General features: G+C 47.3%; 9 protein-coding genes across 9 annotated transcripts; 4 read left to right on the top strand and 5 right to left on the bottom strand.

Moving 5' to 3' along the window:
• Positions 1 to 47: 47 nt before the first annotated feature.
• BDV38DRAFT_275609 (Alpha/Beta hydrolase protein) lies at positions 48 to 3,079 on the bottom strand (the record flags this gene model as incomplete). The annotated part of the gene is made up of 5 exons (XM_032058064.1): positions 48 to 1,010; positions 1,075 to 1,331; positions 1,919 to 2,159; positions 2,211 to 2,797; positions 2,857 to 3,079. The coding sequence occupies 5 exons, from the start codon at positions 3,077 to 3,079 to the stop codon at positions 48 to 50; spliced, it is 2,271 nt and encodes a 756-aa protein (XP_031907932.1).
• A 321-nt stretch (positions 3,080 to 3,400) lies between these two features.
• Positions 3,401 to 4,091, top strand: BDV38DRAFT_275608 (U2 snRNP complex subunit MSL1; the record flags this gene model as incomplete). The annotated part of the gene is made up of 3 exons (XM_032058063.1): positions 3,401 to 3,477; positions 3,532 to 3,745; positions 3,798 to 4,091. The coding sequence occupies 3 exons, from the start codon at positions 3,401 to 3,403 to the stop codon at positions 4,089 to 4,091; spliced, it is 585 nt and encodes a 194-aa protein (XP_031907931.1).
• An 80-nt stretch (positions 4,092 to 4,171) lies between these two features.
• On the bottom strand, positions 4,172 to 5,228 carry BDV38DRAFT_275607 (ATG3/ATG10 family protein; the record flags this gene model as incomplete). Its single annotated transcript, XM_032058062.1, has 4 exons — positions 4,172 to 4,378; positions 4,434 to 4,652; positions 4,716 to 4,841; positions 4,989 to 5,228. 4 exons carry the CDS (start codon positions 5,226 to 5,228, stop codon positions 4,172 to 4,174), a joined length of 792 nt encoding a protein of 263 aa, XP_031907930.1.
• Positions 5,229 to 6,220: 992 nt separating this feature from the next.
• BDV38DRAFT_228799 (uncharacterized protein) lies at positions 6,221 to 7,002 on the top strand. Its single transcript, XM_032052907.1, has one exon. The coding sequence runs from the start codon at positions 6,412 to 6,414 to the stop codon at positions 6,880 to 6,882; it is 471 nt and encodes a 156-aa protein (XP_031907929.1). The 5' UTR covers positions 6,221 to 6,411; the 3' UTR covers positions 6,883 to 7,002.
• A 385-nt stretch (positions 7,003 to 7,387) lies between these two features.
• Positions 7,388 to 9,763, top strand: BDV38DRAFT_297445 (uncharacterized protein; the record flags this gene model as incomplete). Its single annotated transcript, XM_032063122.1, has 4 exons — positions 7,388 to 7,401; positions 7,643 to 8,703; positions 8,734 to 8,866; positions 8,911 to 9,763. 4 exons carry the CDS (start codon positions 7,388 to 7,390, stop codon positions 9,083 to 9,085), a joined length of 1,383 nt encoding a protein of 460 aa, XP_031907928.1. The 3' UTR covers positions 9,086 to 9,763.
• A 734-nt stretch (positions 9,764 to 10,497) lies between these two features.
• BDV38DRAFT_228780 (Hsp20/alpha crystallin family protein) lies at positions 10,498 to 11,426 on the bottom strand. Its single transcript, XM_032052906.1, has one exon. The coding sequence runs from the start codon at positions 11,245 to 11,247 to the stop codon at positions 10,645 to 10,647; it is 603 nt and encodes a 200-aa protein (XP_031907927.1). The 5' UTR covers positions 11,248 to 11,426; the 3' UTR covers positions 10,498 to 10,644.
• A 1,111-nt stretch (positions 11,427 to 12,537) lies between these two features.
• Positions 12,538 to 13,685, top strand: BDV38DRAFT_275604 (fumarylacetoacetate hydrolase family protein; the record flags this gene model as incomplete). The annotated part of the gene is made up of 3 exons (XM_032058061.1): positions 12,538 to 12,552; positions 12,773 to 13,494; positions 13,553 to 13,685. The coding sequence occupies 3 exons, from the start codon at positions 12,538 to 12,540 to the stop codon at positions 13,683 to 13,685; spliced, it is 870 nt and encodes a 289-aa protein (XP_031907926.1).
• Positions 13,677 to 15,082, bottom strand: pre4 (proteasome core particle subunit beta 7). Its single transcript, XM_032052908.1, has 3 exons — positions 14,722 to 15,082; positions 14,522 to 14,669; positions 13,677 to 14,459 (listed from the first exon to the last, which is right to left on the bottom strand). Exons 1-3 carry the CDS (start codon positions 14,749 to 14,751, stop codon positions 13,855 to 13,857), a joined length of 783 nt encoding a protein of 260 aa, XP_031907925.1. The 5' UTR covers positions 14,752 to 15,082; the 3' UTR covers positions 13,677 to 13,854.
• Positions 15,054 to 16,445, bottom strand: BDV38DRAFT_263078 (HCNGP domain-containing protein). The gene is made up of 3 exons (XM_032056161.1): positions 16,106 to 16,445; positions 16,007 to 16,043; positions 15,054 to 15,951 (listed from the first exon to the last, which is right to left on the bottom strand). Exons 1-3 carry the CDS (start codon positions 16,172 to 16,174, stop codon positions 15,377 to 15,379), a joined length of 681 nt encoding a protein of 226 aa, XP_031907924.1. The 5' UTR covers positions 16,175 to 16,445; the 3' UTR covers positions 15,054 to 15,376.
• Between the last annotated feature and the right edge of the window lie 73 nt (positions 16,446 to 16,518).

The raw sequence follows: 16,518 nt of genomic DNA, 5'->3' as shown, positions 1-16,518 counted from the left end.
ATCACCCTGATATCGTGCATTGCCCGTGGTCATATTCTCTGGTAGGTTTAGTGATGGTTTTCTTTCTTGCCCGTTGGATCACCGCCAGGAACGCAGAGGCCTATCCGCCAGAAGTAGTCTCGGTGAGCAAAGAATAGCTCCCAGAGTCTGTATCTAGAAGGAATAAGATTCCACGGTAGACGAAGCGGTATCTGTTGCATTTCAGCGTGGCTTCGAGAGTCCATCGCCGGTGGAGATATGTCACTCTCAGTCGAAACTACCTGATCCGTCACGCTATAACGCCACATATGTTTCGCCGCATTCAACTTGATCTCGCGAAGCATGGCTCTCATGTTACTTTCCTCCCCAGTGATGCAGTGTGCATCTCTATCACCATCGCAAAATATCACGTCGGATTCGGAGGGTGGGAGAACAGCCTTTGAAATAAAAATTTCTCCTGCATGCATTTCATATCCCCATTCTTCTAGTGGCAGGAGAGGCACAGGGTCATTCACATGAGTCACCCGACGGAATTGCCACTTCTGGGCATCACCTGACGGTAGCACCGTTTCGAGCTTGAACACCTCATTAAGAAACTTGACAAACTCCTTGTTTCCGATTTTAGGCTCTCCAAATGTCGTTACCTGCGGCTCCCAGCCTCGCATTTGCATCTCAAGCCCAGCCAGCGCAGCAACGGCTCCGCCAAGCGAATGACCGACGAGTATCACTTTGTAGTCGCGGTACTGTTTCCTTGCTGCCGAAACATGTTCGAGGATAGTCGGGCGAGTGTTCAGCCACGAGGTCAGGAATCCCGCGTGAACTGTGCAATTACGACACCGTAGCAGCTCCTTGTCGTCCCGATCATTAGGGTCATATGGTACATACGCCTGCGGGTAGGCTGAAAGGTCGATTATAGTGTCTGTGATTGAATAAGTGCCACGGAAAGCAACAATTATGCGCTTTGCATGTGGGAAATGGGACAGCGCGATGTAGCCGCACGAGTCTGAGAGGAGGGGGCCGGTGCTCCACGTCTAGCCAGTATTAATGATTAGTTGTACCGTGGTGTCAGAAGAGAGTTGAGGCCATAAAACTTACAGTGATCAATTCAAAGCCCGGAAATTCATTACACCGACTCAAACACTGGAACGGTTTATGTACCCCTGTACTGCCGACACAGTACGAGATGTCAACAATGCGCGAGAGTTCTTCTAAAGAGGCAAAAGTTTCGTGCGAGACGGTGCTGTCTATTCTGTCGCTCTGGCCGTATGTAGAAGCTCCGCTTGCTCTAGAGAAAATGCGACTAGCAGTTGAGCACGTTCCGTATAGTAGGATAGATAGGACAACAAAAGTAACTGTAAGGACTTCATCAAATACCATGATCGTCATAACGTGCAGCTCTGTCTTTGGTCTTCATAATTGTTGCCGTTGCTTGTTAGGAGATCGCAGGAAGGGTACACCATTCCTGGAGAAACGCAGCTCGTGACCTATTGTCAGAGAGACGTCCAGAATCTGGGGAAAACTACGCCTATCAGAGACTAGGCTGTATGGAAGTTTCACCGTATTGCGCACGTATTGACCAGTGGCGCACTGTGTCATCCATTACATATATACAACATCCGTGTAATTTTGATAGCAGTTCTATCTAATATACCATCTAGGTAGTACCGTAATCACTGTACGATTGAAGGTTACAAGCTGGATCGAAAGGCTTTTCTATCTCTACTTGTATTGCTTAGCTACCCATGTGTATGTACATCGAGACTACCTCGTCTTGTGATACTGGTCATATGTCGAGTGATAAGTGAGTACCAGACTCATTTTGTTTAAGCTATATGGCCCAAACAACCACACGGCCATCAACACCACTCGCTGTTGGAAAAATTAGTTTCAAGACTAACTGGCTTATAAGTCAACGTATGTAGACGGTCCCAAAACTTACTACTGAATTTACTGACAATTCCGTTTGCCTCCTCATATACGCGAACTGTATTGATAGTATTCTGGTGGACCGTCTTGAGTTGAGTATCAGCCTGGGTCTGTCCCTTGAGATCCATTTGACGGAACATATTGAGAGCAGACTCCTCGCGAACAGCACCGACACCAGAACCGGACTTTTCTTCGATAGTTCCTGCAAGCTGCCATCCGTTCTCGTCCCCATGAAAGCGGTACGGCTCGCAATCCTGCTAGAGTAAGTATAACAGAGCTTTCGCTAGTATATCGAGTAAACTCACATGGCCAGCAGCGATGATCTCATTCTCCCCATTCCATATCAAGCTGTTGAACGGTAAGAACCGGGTGGTAATGTTCAACATAGCCCGGGGAGGTTGGTCCGGCGCACTTGGGTACACAACAGTGACGCTACTATCATGCCCAGTGAATGCAAGCGCGTTTCCACTTGGAGAAAAGGATACTCCTTGAATCCATCCTGCCGAGTCATTCAGAAACTCCCCGCATATAGTGTTAAATGGAAGACGTTCTCCCCAGGCGCTCGGCTCGGGGCGGGTATCAACACCCTTGATGTAACTGGAAAGGACTCTCGCGTGGGAATCGGTCGAGCCTGCAGCCAGAAGGACAGAGTTCGGATGCCAAGCAAGTGTGGTGATGGTACTGCGTATAGGCTTCTTCAGGTGTTTCGAGATCCACCAGTCGTTTTCTTCCTCAAAATAGCAAACTGCGATCACACGGGCACCTGAGCCAACGGCAAACTTTTGTTCAGATGGAGACCACCTCACAAAGGTTGCAGCTCTGTTGATCCGAAGCAGGACCAAAGTCGGTTTCCAGCCAGCAGGGGTTCGCTCCCAAACATATGCATTGCGATCTATGTTTCGTGATGGGTCAGGAGGTGGAACTGGAGAGTAAGGGAATGGAAGCAAATACCCTGGGAACAGGTAACAATCCGACCACTGTTAGGAGCGATATCAACGCCCGTCACAATCTTCTCATGGCCTTTAAGTTCATCGGTCAATGAGAACTTGTTACCTGCTTTCTGGTAAAGCTCCACATTGCTGTCCCGAGCAACTGCAAGTGTTGACTTATCAGGGGAAAATGAGTGATCAGCAATGGGATTGTGGAAGAGGTGGTGAATTTCAGGGGCGGTCATTGTAGTCCAGACGACAGGAGGAGCTCTCTACTGTCGGTCAATTGTGAATTCCGATTTCTTCTGAAGTTGTTGACACAGTTAGGTTATCTTGTCCGAGGGGCGTTAACCCGACGAACCATCAATGACGCGGGCGAGTGATTATATAACATATCACATGATCTTCTCCCGGCCTGGTCCAATAGCACGCTAGATACTCCGTACCAGCAACAGTACCACCGCCCTTATTTTTCATCCTAGCTCCTAATAACATCCTCCTCTGCCTGGTTTTCTCCACTACCTCGCCTCATATTAAGAAATTGCAAAGCTTATAAATGGTAAGAAATGGCATCGAAAGTAGCTCCTACGCGCATCAATCCTTCGGGCAAACCCGCTTCAGCCAGTAGCCTTCCAAACCAAACGTCAGTGAAACCTCCTTCCCAGATTCAACACCAGAGCTTCTGACAATCCTCCAGCCTCTATTGTGCCAATCTTCCAGATAAGCTTCCCAAATATGACCTACGTCTCTCGCTCTATATGCTTTTCTCCACCTACGGTACGGTTTTAGATGTCGTGGCTATGAAAACAAAAAAGATGCGCGGCCAAGCCCATATCGTATTCAAAGACGTCCAGGCGAGTACTCAAGCAATGCGCGCTCTTCAGGGGTTTGAATTTTTTGGGAAACAGATGGTACGTTCCACTTCATATTGTACCATGCCATGCTCACTCATTTGGAATCTAGAAAATTGTCTATGCTAAAGGTACATCGGATGTGATTGCTAGACTCCGTGGGGCCTACAATGTGCCGACCACTGTTGCTACATCATCTGGAGGCGCCTCAACAGATCTTCAAAAGTCCATCTTCAGCGGGCCTCCTGGTTCAACCGCATTGCCCTCAAGACCCACTGGGGAAGCGAATGGGGAGGCTGCTTCTCAGGGAGTCAAACGGCCCCGTGAGGAGGAAAGTGATGAAGGAGAAGCCCCAATGGACGAGGAAAGTGATGTGCCCATGGAAGATTCGTCGGACGAAGACTAAGCTTTTCTGACGCAAACTGGCCGGGAAAGAGTTGGGAGGAACAGAGAACCCTCGCCAGGCTGTGCCTGCTTCAAAATAATTTAACCTAGACCTTGGGGGCTTTGCACACCCTCCGTTGCAAAGATTTCATGTGGCAGAGGGAGACTCAGGCGATTACCAACCATACCGAGCCATATAATGAGATACGCCTCGGGCGTAACCCGCTGCTGGCCTGCGATTTTCTTCATAGCGTCTGCGGTATTGCATGGGTGAACGAAGAACGCCGGAGTTCCGGATTGTGGATGGTACTACGAATCATAAGCGACAATGGACTGAAAGGTCCCAAGAATCATTTGCACATACTCCGAAACTAATGCCACCCATGACACCAACCTCTTGAAGTTCCCTTCTGTACTGGTCTGGTACCAGATATTGGTAGACTTCATCTATCCCCAACGGCCCGGGATGACTGTCCCGCCGTAACGTGAAATACAAAACAGGAACTTGGTATGTGGGGGAGAGAATAACGTCATGTTCTATGTGTAAACAGTTGCTAGAGTTGGATGTGCGAATGAGGGCCTCCTGTTAAGATACTGGTCAGATGATACCAAGAATGTACAATGGCACAAATGATTTTCCACGGACAGGGTCATCTTCACAAATCTCCACTTGCGGTTCTCCAATATCTACGGGTGCGGACAGGGTGTCATCGTAGTAGGGAATACTGGCATTGTGAATGCTCCGCGATATCTTCAGAACTGGACCGTTTGCCTAAAAGAACTAGTTAGAAAGGAGTAGGTGCGCAAGCAAGAGAAAGAAGAGACCCCGCATTCAATTTTGAAACACAGTCATCGATAATCAGACCAATTGTCATTGGACGGACTTTGGAAATAACCCTAAGGAAAAGGCAGCTGCTACCTGTTGTACAAATCGGATCGATGACCATCCCACCCCATCTAAGTTGCCCAACACATGAATGCGATCCAGGAAGGCGCGACAGGCGCATTCGAATTCCTCTGATGTGAGAAGAGGGAAGGCCGATAAAACCCTCTGGCTCGAGAGTGAAGATGATGCCATGCGACTGGTAAAGACGCGGTGTAATTCTACCTCCGCTGACTGGCGGGGAACAACTGCGGCAGACACTTTTTGCATTGACATGATCTCTGCTGACTCCTCTAGATGCACACCGATCCGGTTTGCGTTGTCTCGACCCAACGCCGTTCTTGGGCTAAGAACAATCTTTTACGATTGTTTGCGGCAGCAGTATGTACCCATCGATCCAGCTTAGAGTTCACAATACGGATCGGCGAACCCGAACACTAAATCCACATTCGGCTAAGAGACAAAGTAAGGAAAGGGGGGGGGGAAATACTTTACTATGTAGAGAGCGGTAAGGATCGCCAGCCTAATGAATAGATCATAGATCCTGATAATGGCGGGTGGGGGGTTTTGTGGCTGAGTTCATAGAAATCCCTATCAGACATGTATCGAAGTATCATGACTGTACAGTACGTAAGCCAGCCCAGCCTGAGTAGGTACACAGTCAGTACCTGATCACTGTACTGCGTACTGATCGATTTTCTCCTCGCTCTCCCCTCCCTTGTCTTTTTCTTTCTTTTCTTTTCTTTTCTTTTTACTTTTTTTGCCTTTTGTGTTTGTTTACATATAATAAATCTCAAAAAAGAGAATGAAGTCCATCGTCATCGGTAGTACTCTAGTGAATAGTGAGATAATTACTATTTGTTCCGACGATCATTATTTCTTTGTATGCAATGACCATCATCGTGGCTGAACCTTTTTTTCCCTCCCCTTTTTCCGATGGCTTCCTGTTTGCGGCACGGCCAAGATTCATAGCCACGCTCCCAACTACTCTGTACTAGCTGAGGTACTAAGCAAACCAATTCCCACTATTTACCAAGTAGGTGATTAGCTAAATTAACTAAGCAGGACGTCCATGACCTCAAGCGGTTCATCATTCGATCAATGATTTTCCGCTTTTCCTCTCAGGCGCTTCTAGCTGTATTTCCGGCTTCTGTAACATTCGGCCTGTCCGTGTTCGTTCATGGTGTCGTGTTCTTTCCCCCCCCCCCCCCCCCCCCCCCCCCCCTTTTTTCTTTGTTGTGGTGTTAACCTCCCCCCCCCCCCCCCCCCCAAATTACTGTTTACGGGGTATACCCACCGGGATTGTGTTTGTACAATGGCCTTGTCAACCTGGCTCGCATCTCAACCTTCGTCGCCCTCCGACCGCGATGATCCGTCATCTCGTTCCCAATTCCGTTCCCCACGGGAGGAGCTGTAGCGCCAGTGGGTAACGCATTCGTCATTTTTAAGTGTTTCTTGCATGCTCAACCATGGCAATACTATCTCTCTCCACTTCGTTATGTATCTTATTTTTCCCTTACTTGTCTCCAATTTGACCCTGCTCGTATTCCGCTTCTTTGTTGGCTTCTCGCTTTTCTTCTTCGGGTACCTTTCATCTTGTTTCAAGGATAAGCTGTGTTTGCTTTTTATAGTGCTGTATAGCCTCTTCGTCCATCAATATCATCGCTTCTTTATCCCGGCCATTTCTTTTTGCATGCCTTCCTTGGTCGTCAGATATAACCACAAGTCTTTCTTCAATTATCGTCCCAGACTCCTACGACACTTTCTCCAACCTTGTACCTTTTCATCTCCGCAACAGGTCACTTCTCCAGGCTACCAAGCTTCAGAGAAAGAATCTGCAAACCTTTGCATTTTTTTCGAAGCTTGTTCATCTGCAACAAACCGTCAACATCAACCGAGATCTGTAAGCAGTGGCATGTGCAGACAGTAGCGAGCCGTCAACGTCAGAAACTACAACATTGAAAGGAGATTGACCCCATCATTGGGAATCCTCAGACAGAAGAAACACTCCTAGATGCTTTTCACAAACTATTGACATCCGTGTGGCTGCACATGTCGTGCTTGTGTCTTCTCTAAGACACATATTCATATCTGATTATTCATATCTGATTTGATTTGGCAGCATCAGGAGTCTCAACCTCTATTGTGTTTTGTTGTTGCCCCCAAGTCATGGGAAGTTTCCTCTCTATACAAAGTGGAAACAAACAGCGCCGTTCAAACCGGTTGTCAAAGCCACCATCGACTTTCACCTCCCGTTCAGCAAGCTTCCGTTCACCCCGTCAAACTTCTAGCGCCGGTTCTCCTGTGGCACCCAATCGTGCTCCCTGGCAAGACTCATCGACTGTTACTTCCGTTACTATCGGTTCGCCTGGCCTGGAATCTAATGACCGAAGGTCGCAGTCAATCCCCGCGGTTTCACTGCAGTCTGAGGCGCCATGGACAGGTGTCAGTGGGTCTGGAAAGCGCCAGCCCCTATCCGGAGAGCCAAGTCATGTTCGCCTCCGCCTAGACACCTCCCACTCAGGTGTAACGGGACCTTTGTGCAGGCGAGCTTCTGTTCAGCCATCGAGGCAGCCAGTTACCCTACACAGTGAGCCTCGATCTCCGTCGGTTCAGCCAGGGCCGCCAAGGAGGTCCTATTCAGTCAATTCACCTGCACAGGATACAAGAAGCGCCATACACCAAAGCAGCCTTGAAGAAGCCGCGTCTTCGAACACCCATTTCATGATAGATAGCCCGGGCTTCTCCTTGATCCGTCGGCGCTCTTTACTTACGCGTCCTGGGATCGCCACGAGACGACCAGTAAGAGGTGCGGCTCGTCGATGCCCGTCACCAATTGGACAAGAGCTAGGGTTCCCGCTCCGCTGTACAGACGAGCCGCCTCAGCTATTCCAGTGGCCACTGATAGATTGCGAGGATACTGTGTTGCAACACACTAATTCGCTTGCTGAGGTTCGCCCGCCAACGCCTGGTGACTTCGGGTACACCCATTTGGGAGCCCTTAAGCTGGGATCTTTAAGGGTAGTGAACGGCTCAGCTTCCCCCTGTCCCAGCGACCGAAGCCGACTCAGGCCAAACAGTCCGACTCAGGACAGCAGCGCCATACATACAGCAGAGCTACGTTGGAGCAGAGATCATTTGACTCAAGATAATCCATCTGTGATTGCTACATCAAGTTCCCCGGACATGGATGACTATCAAATCGGACCTGAAGAAATTCGGGGCCCTGCGGTCCCAGTCTCGGAGTACACCGGTGCCGATAGCCCCAACGGGGTATTAGCGAACAACGGGAATGTGCCGAGTTTCCTTATAAATACGCCGCCTATGTCTATCGTACAGATCCCATCATCTCCCGACATTATGCGATACGAAGATTTCCCGACAAGTCCATTCTCTTTTGAGCAATCGCCGGTTATCGCAACATCCCATGGATTCTATGCTAAGGAAGTGGAAGACGAAGCTATATATGTATCTGACGAGGAAACCCCCTTAGACTTCATGAGGGAGACTTGTCAAGAAGTTCCCCACCCGAGAAGGGTTTCGCATTCGCACAGAAAAGTAGATAGTGGGTACAGCTCAGCTGCATCAGTTCGCTCTCTACAAGACAATCGCACTAGGGCTTCTCTTGATTCTCAAGAATCAATACAACAGCCTTCAGGATATCGCAGGTTTACACTCGGAGGCACTGAGTTGTGCAATGTAGAAAATCACTCGGGGATGAGCCAGCAGCTTCCTATCTACCGCCACCTAAGTCTTCAAAGACCTAGAATGAGCCCTATAGGGGTCTCCCATGGTTGGTCAACAAACATGGCAACAATGTGCCATGAGACACCACAGATATCGACCAGCAGTCGCCCAAGAAGCTTGTCCACTGCTTCGCCACAACGCTCTGGTCACACGGTGTCCCTTTCCCGGTACTGCACTTAGCTACGCCACTTGGAATCTTCCTCTAGTGGAGCCTCACTTCCTTCAAACGCATACCAGCCACAATTCTAACAGCCAACGATACCATATCCGACGAACAGCTCTATGAAAGTTTCGCAACCCATAATGCAAGACTCAGCTATGGCCGCGACGCAGGTTTAGAGAATTCGAACCAAAGGACAGCTGACGCTGGTCGTAACAGCGACTAGTCTTACCAGTTCAACCCACGTCGGTCAAATCCTTGGGGGGGGGTTGGTATCGTCAAGAAAACTCCGCATCTGGCGCATGTCAGCAAAACAGCAAAACCAACCTGATCTGTACGCGGTAGAATCACCTTTAATCTATCGTTCATCCCTTTGTTCTTTATTTTTCATTTGGGGAAAGGGATTGTGTTTGTGTGGCGTTAATATATTGTCAAAAGTCTCACTGCGTGAGGTTTTTGGCTTGCTTTTGGATATACCCGTGTCGATGACTTTTGTTACTAAAGCGCTATTGTTCCAATCTTCCATCTTACTACTGTTTTCAATGGGCAGTCAAGCAACTCATACCCCATCAATTTTAGTTTTTTATTTTTTTTTGTCCCCTTCTCTTTGCTGCCCTTTCCCTAATTTCTAATATGGAGAGAAAGACACATGAACTGTGCGGCCCATATTCACCAAAAGCTTTTTGTTTTTTAACTTGGCGTTCTTTTCTTTCTTTCGTATATCCCTCTCTCGCATTCTCTCTGTAGATACCATTTCACGATGCGAAGGGGGCCCATAAGTGTGAGCTTCGAAATAAGAGACACGGGGCAACATAGCGGTGAAGCAATGTTTAGCAGTTGAATACTATAGTGGTGCACTGCATGAGTAGGACATTCCGAAGGTAGCGGTCGACAATTCACATATAAAGTGGGGTAGATCGAGAAGAAAGATGCAGTACCCAACCTAAGGACCCGACCGCCTGGTAACATGCAGTTTAAGCGGAAATGGATCTATCCAACAGACGACATCGCTTGGGGTTTCCAATTCTGCCCGGTGGTGTCTCATCAATGAGCAGGCTCAAAGCGATCAACAACCGCGCCACCATCTGAGGCGAAACCTTACGCTTAGCTATTCCATCTATATTCCAAGACGATGAATGAAAAAGAAAATCAGTATAATCAGATAGATAATACAGTATGGTTACTTTCAGGCAGTGTACACGTGGTCATATACTCTTATCATACTATACATCACATTTTGCTTCTTGCAGCTCACAGCTTCTCGGGCTACGCCACGTTGATGTCCAACCTTTGGAATTATACCCCAAACCGTATGGATACCCATATGACAGTAATGATACCACTGCATACAGTGATCTGAGTATGTATACATTTATGCACATCGGCCCAGATCCTTTGCAAGACGCAAGGGGGGGTTACACTAATGGCATACCGTCGAACTATTTGGTGTTTCTTAGATCAGTTACTGACCTAGTCATAATCACAAGATAAACCATAACACCAGGATGAAAATAGGTCAATTCTTCATTAAACCGTCATAAAGTTGTTTATGATACAAGTCATACAACCACAGAAACTCAAATACAAAATTAAATCACCCGCAAAACCCGTTAATGCTCAAACCAGCCGTAGAATGTCAATTCAACATATATACTTAGTCAACCAACTTCAAAGCCTCGTATAACTAGACATTTTCCAAGTTTATAACTGAGTTATATTAGAGAGTCCGGTGTTAAATCGCATGAGGCCCATCGCCGGTACCGTAGGGGTCCAACAGTTGGCAGTTTACTCAACACGAATTTTCTTCAGGGTAGGAGCAGGTTCCTTTGGGACAATAACTGAGAGGATCCCATCTTTCAGAGTAGCCTTGACTGTATCTTGGTCTATTCTCGTCGGAAAGGTAAAGGCTCGATGGAATTCGCCAATTGGGCGCTCGGTAATCCAATATTTGTAGCGTGGTTTGGTCTGCTCCTGAACGTCTACCTGCTCTGAAGATTTGGTCGATGAACCAGCAGACGCTGCGTCATTTGCCCCTTCATCTTCATCTTCAACTGTTGGTTGGAGTGACTTGACAGAAGAAGCATCATTGGGAACTTCGGCCTGATCGTTGGTATTGGATGCGCTGTCCCTGTACCTGCGCTCCACGCGGCCCTTAATAACCAATGTATGAGGATCGATGAACTCAATGTCAATACTGGCTTGGTTAACACCAGGCAGCTCTCCATTAAGATGGTAGTTGTTGTTTAGTTCATAGACATCAAATCGAGGTGTGAAGGAGCGAACAGGTGTAGTCCTTGGCTTTGGGCGGCATGCTTGACGGACATTATAGTCATCAAGTAAATCAAACAAAGGAGCAAAATCGCTGGAGAAATTGGGGAGAAAAGCCATGTTCTGAAATGACTCGCGTAATAATTGAGGGCTTGGTGGTGTATCAGAAGTGATTTGGAGAGACTTAGTAGCGTCAAATCAATGATAGTAGATATTGATGTATTTCGTGGAATTTGAGTGACGATGGGTGAATGATACAATTTAGCTACCCATTCTTATATCTATAATATTGTATTCTAGAAGGAGCTACCATATACTATTTGTTTGTACGTATAAGGCAACCGAATGCGCTGGGAGAGACGAGTATATTCCATGAAGATCCCCAGATGGCTCTGGAGCCTTCGCCAAGTGATAGCGATTGATAAGATAAAGAACTCCTTATCAGCTGAGTACAGGTATGTACTAGTATGTACTAGAAGTTGCCCGAAGCTTCAGTGCCGGTTAAAGATAGATCACATGACATAGTTACCTCAGGAAACAGGGTCTTTTCATAGTTAGTTAGATATACAATAGATTACTAAACACTGCAATTGTACATACAAAGCTATTACAATATCCTTCACCCCCCTCCTCCGCTCCGGACCAATCCTATGACTGCAGATAGTGCCTGATCATCCAATGGAAGCTACCGGATATTGCGAATTCCAGGGGCAGAATACATCTCAAGCTGCCTATGCCCTTTGCGCAGTAGATACTCAATGGCATTGAAATCCTTTTTGTTGACGGACATATATTTTTGAAATTCCATCCTGTGTCAAGTCATGAACAAATCCTCCACGTAACGTTCAGCGGGTCAGAACACCATTGCCATTTAAGCAGGGACATACCTAGCGTAAGTCTTAAAATTACTTCTCGTCTCCTAAGCCGGGATAGGACACTGTATTAGTCTAGATGTATGTTTATTCAAATGATAATTCAGAGAGGTCTGCTGCTTACTAAGGGCTTCTTTCGAATTTCTCGCAAGCATTTTCGATAGAGAGACAAGACCTCCCTTTGGAGACCTGACAATCGGGCCATGACTATTTTCACACGATGTCACGAAAGGGCGATGTGTAATTTGCTCAGTGCATCATTGGGCGGATGTTTCGGCGTTGGACAAGGGAAAATCACGGGTAAGTCGCAACTGTGCTAGCGCCAATCTCCGGTCCCCGCCAATCTGGGAGGGAAGCGAGCGGATATCTCCTTATCCCGGCCGAGAGATAGATAGCCCGTAAGGTAAATACGCACGGAGTACGATTTAAATCAGAAGAACATGAAAGACCTGATGTCGGGACTATACAAGTAGTAGGATCGATCCTCCTGCTATTTCCCATCCTTCTTAATGTGATTTAGAGGTACACCGATATGAAAATGACTAGCTTCTCTGTAAGTATATCTAATCTATTCCGTCCATACCCATACCCCTACCCATACCCAAATATTATAATATCTGGGGTTGTCGGCCATATACCATACATGCCTCATGTAACTGGCACGAAGAAATAGCCATTAGCCCTGGTTATTCTACCATATCATCTGATGTCAATATCTATTTCGTCTTCATTCCCGTCACGTAGGCTGACTACTTCTCCCCTCTGCCATGTAGCGTCTCATTCGCTTTCTAGCTACAGATGGTCACATTTACTATGGCGATGCCATCATGCCCACTGGTACCAGTGACATTGGAAAGGTGACTAGGGCACAGGTGATTCAAGGGGACATTTTTGGCCAGCACCAAGTCACAGACCAAGTCGCTGATGTTAAAAAGCTCCTCGCACCACTGGCGAGGGAGGACATTGTAACGGTGCGTTGTTTGGGATTGAACTATGAGAAACATGCGCGAGAATCCAACCTCCCCATCCCTAAATATCCGGTCCTCTTCTACAAGCCCATCACAGCCATTACTGGTCCTCATGATGATATCCCCGTATGTTCTATGGCGCAAGACGGGGAGGGCCTGGACTATGAATGCGAGTTAGTTGTCGTCATTGGCAAGGAAGCCAAGGATATTCCGGAGAAGCAAGCTTTGGATTATGTACTCGGGTATGCTGTCGGAAACGATATTTCCCATCGTGAGTGGCAACTCAAACGCGGCGGAGGACAATGGGGTTTGGGCAAAGGCTTCGATGGTTGGGCACCTTTTGGACCAGGCATCGTCTCTACAAAGCTGATCCGCGATCCCAACGCCTTGAATATCTCAACTAAAGTCAACGGTCAAACAGTCCAGTCATCATCAACCAAAGATATGATATTCGGGGTCGCCCAGACGGTATCATTTCTCTCTCAAGGCACCACTCTGCTACCTGGTGACCTAATCTTCACGGGAACGTGAGTTGTATTCCCTTTCCTCCCCCCAAGAACAAATTACTTACATGTCCCTTCATAGGCCACAGGGTGTTGGGATGGGCCGGAAACCTGCAGCTTGGCTTACAAATGGCGATCAGGTAGAGGTCTCATTGGAAGATGTGGGTTCATGCGTTAACCGAGTCGCCTTTGAAAAGCCATCATCCAAGCTATGAAAGAGATAGTATGGGGTTGAATAAATATTTAACAGGTACTACGAGAGCTTTGCCTTTTCTGCTATGGAAACATAGTAATCATGAATTCTCTCTGCCGATTAGGGTTTTGTTTAGTCATGAAACTGTAATGCTTTGCTAGTAAAATTCTTGCCGATGTCCAAAGCTATACCTAGTTAACCTGAGCTCCATACCCCTTGATAGACTCAGCAAACGCCCAGCTCTGGGCCTCGATCACTTGGTCTTCCTTGACCTCAACTCCCTCCGCTGTGATCACTGCAATTGAATATTTATCCAGACTCCGCGCATCGCGGTACCACAGAACCTTAAGGCATTCCCTCAAAGCCGCTTCTGCCTCATCCTTACTGATTTCCTCGAGTGGCTTCTCTTCAGGGAACAGCCGACGCAGGATGGGGATAGCAAGATGCGCACCAAACCCAGTTGCGAGATGTGGTGCTGAATATGTAGTACCGAGAAGGTCGGCTGAGCTGAGGAAGGGCTTCTTGTATTCATCAAATCCCGCAACGAGAATGTGATTCCAGAGGGGATTGAATTCGGAGCGACGTTTATAGAGGACCTTGGAAAGGTACGTATGGAGGTTTTTTGCGTTCAGCATATTACCGTGTGTCGAATAATTTTCTCGGATGTCGATAGATTCCAGAAGACGATCGATGTATTGCATGTCTGATACATCGCCACTGAAGCCGACCACAGCAGAGTCGCCGAATACACGCAGGCGTTTAACATCGGTGAACCGAGCGAGAGACCCGTACGATGCTGGAAGAGTCAATATTTTCACTAGGAGCTTCCCACGTAACATTAAAGGCCTGCGACCATACCCAAGTTATCAGCAGCGATCGCCACGCCACCGTTGAACTTGACCGCTATTACCGACGTCCCAGTCACAGCAGGAGACTGAGTGTGGGTTTTTGGGCCAGTGGTCTGAAGGTATGAGGAGTTGTAAGACCCGTAGATATCATCCCTAGGCTTGAGGTAGATGGTTAGAGACGTTGGAGCATTCGTGTAATAGAGCACTTACCCGACCCCAGACTTCAGGATAATGGTTCATGGTGAAAGGTGGAATATTATGATATATTGAACGGCTAGCGATATTGAAAAGGCGAGTCAGAGTAAAGGGCTTAGTTAGATTCGATTTGGCGACTTTAAGAGTTGAGTTGGTAAACTGGGTAATACGCACTCGGTTGAAGCTAGGCAGTAGAGCTGACGGAGCTCGTTGTTACGTTAGCAACGCCCACTCGCGGCGCGCTTATCGGAACTTGTAGTGTCCACGCGCGTTTAGCGAGTCTCTCCAACTTACCAGTACATCACTACCTACTATACACAAGTTTTTCTGTATCTCTATTATCACATCATTTACAACAAGCACTCTAGTTAAAAAATAATTCTACAATATTATTCTTCGAATGTAGCAATGAAAAGATTATAGGCCAGAGCTGGTACTGTTGCTCCTTTGTTGAGCTATACAAATATCGTATATATACAATTGCCTTTCGAGTCATGGATTAGAATAGAGTACGAAGAAAGTCCTGGTGCTCCTTTTTTGCATCGCACTTTTATATCAGTAATGTGATATTCTTTTCTCTGCCGTCAACTATTGTCCGTTTGGGCACCGGGCGCAACACCCCTTAAGAAGAGTTCCCAAATTAGCAGGGTCTGATCATGCTAACGAAGAGTTAACATGGTCTTGTTCGTGAATTGGAGATTGACCGCGCACCAGTAGAATCAGCAGTTGCGGCGGCAACAAAGTCAATTGTATCTCTCTGGCCTGCACTCCACTGCTCTTCGGTTTTCTGGTGAAACTCCTTCTGAGACTTCGATAGTTCTTCTTTGAAACCCCATCTTGGTAGACCCGACATGTCCCATACTTCAGACGGCAAGGAGGTGGAATATTGCATCTGGCCATCAATTCCCGCATGCTCCGTCAATTTTTTGAGTAAGCTGGGGTTCTTTAATGATGTGGAGAGAGCTAACTTCTCATTGAAATGAACCTCTTGTTTCTTCAACGATAGGAAATGGGCGAATTTTGCATTCGCGTTGGCATCGGGTGAGCCAGGAGGTGAGAGAGGTATATCTAAATTCGGAACCGGTGGCAATGTTAAGTCATGAATCAGTGTATGGGAAGTGGACAAGCGGGATCGCTCGCTGGAGGGCGGTTCTGGATGTGCTTCTTTATGTGATGGCCCAAGAATAGGACCTCTGGTTTCTCGGCTGGTAGTCGTCCCTGGCAAAATTGGGCACTTATCAGGCACTAGAAGTGATGTACGATTAGACGTGAGCAACAGAAAGAATGAATGTGAACATACCCGCATATGCTGATTTCGAAAGTTCAACTGGCTGCCCCTTATTTACGAACTGAACCGCTTAGCCTCAATATACGTACAAATTGAGCTTGTGTATATCACCTTCGTTGCGGAGGGGCTCTTCTCAACCTCATCCTCGCTGCTGCTTTCATACGCTCCAAGGCCTAGCATGATTGCAGGTCTTAGATCTCATCAGTCGTATAGGGGCGTGCACTCTCGCTTTGCAAGCTATAGAGTATGGTTAAGACTGAACTCTACCGTTATTTGCCATTCAAAACAGCAGCCACAAGTCTGAGCCTGAGTCTGGTTTAATTATTCCAATACATACGTACTGCGCTGTTCTGCTAGTAGTGGAAAGACCATGTTTCAGTGGAGAAGGAAGCTGTAACTAACTAGTTAACTAACGTAACCTGTAAACGAGCGGCCACTGCAAGCCAGCGGCCAGCTCTGGTACTCCATACAAATAGGTCCTTTTTGACACTCGAATATCTCAACAACTATAAATAGTGAGGATA

This window comes from Aspergillus pseudotamarii, assembly GCF_009193445.1.
Source record: "Aspergillus pseudotamarii strain CBS 117625 unplaced genomic scaffold BDV38scaffold_97, whole genome shotgun sequence".
Taxonomy (NCBI): Eukaryota; Fungi; Ascomycota; class Eurotiomycetes; order Eurotiales; family Aspergillaceae; genus Aspergillus; species Aspergillus pseudotamarii.
Note: the sequence above shows the minus strand (reverse complement) of the source record. Positions and strands in the feature narration are given on the sequence as shown.

Bases quoted from the DNA above. Each gene is read 5' to 3' on its own strand.
- BDV38DRAFT_228799 (XM_032052907.1), top strand. From the start codon at position 6,412: ATGCTCAACCATGGCAATACTATCTCTCTCCACTTCGTTATGTATCTT.
- BDV38DRAFT_263078 (XM_032056161.1), bottom strand. From the start codon at position 16,174: ATGCTAGGCCTTGGAGCGTATGAAAGCAGCAGCGAGGATGAGGTTGAG. The intron at 16,044-16,105 runs GTGATATACACA...TTCGTAAATAAG, and splicing joins AGAGCCCCTCCGCAACGAAG to GGGCAGCCAGTTGAACTTTC. The intron at 15,952-16,006 runs GTATGTTCACAT...CATCACTTCTAG, and splicing joins TTCGAAATCAGCATATGCGG to TGCCTGATAAGTGCCCAATT.
- pre4 (XM_032052908.1), bottom strand. From the start codon at position 14,751: ATGAACCATTATCCTGAAGTCTGGGGTCGG. The intron at 14,670-14,721 runs GTAAGTGCTCTA...ATCTACCTCAAG, and splicing joins ATCCTGAAGTCTGGGGTCGG to CCTAGGGATGATATCTACGG. The intron at 14,460-14,521 runs GTATGGTCGCAG...TGACTCTTCCAG, and splicing joins GATCGCTGCTGATAACTTGG to CATCGTACGGGTCTCTCGCT.
- BDV38DRAFT_228780 (XM_032052906.1), bottom strand. From the start codon at position 11,247: ATGGCTTTTCTCCCCAATTTCTCCAGCGATTTTGCTCCTTTGTTTGAT.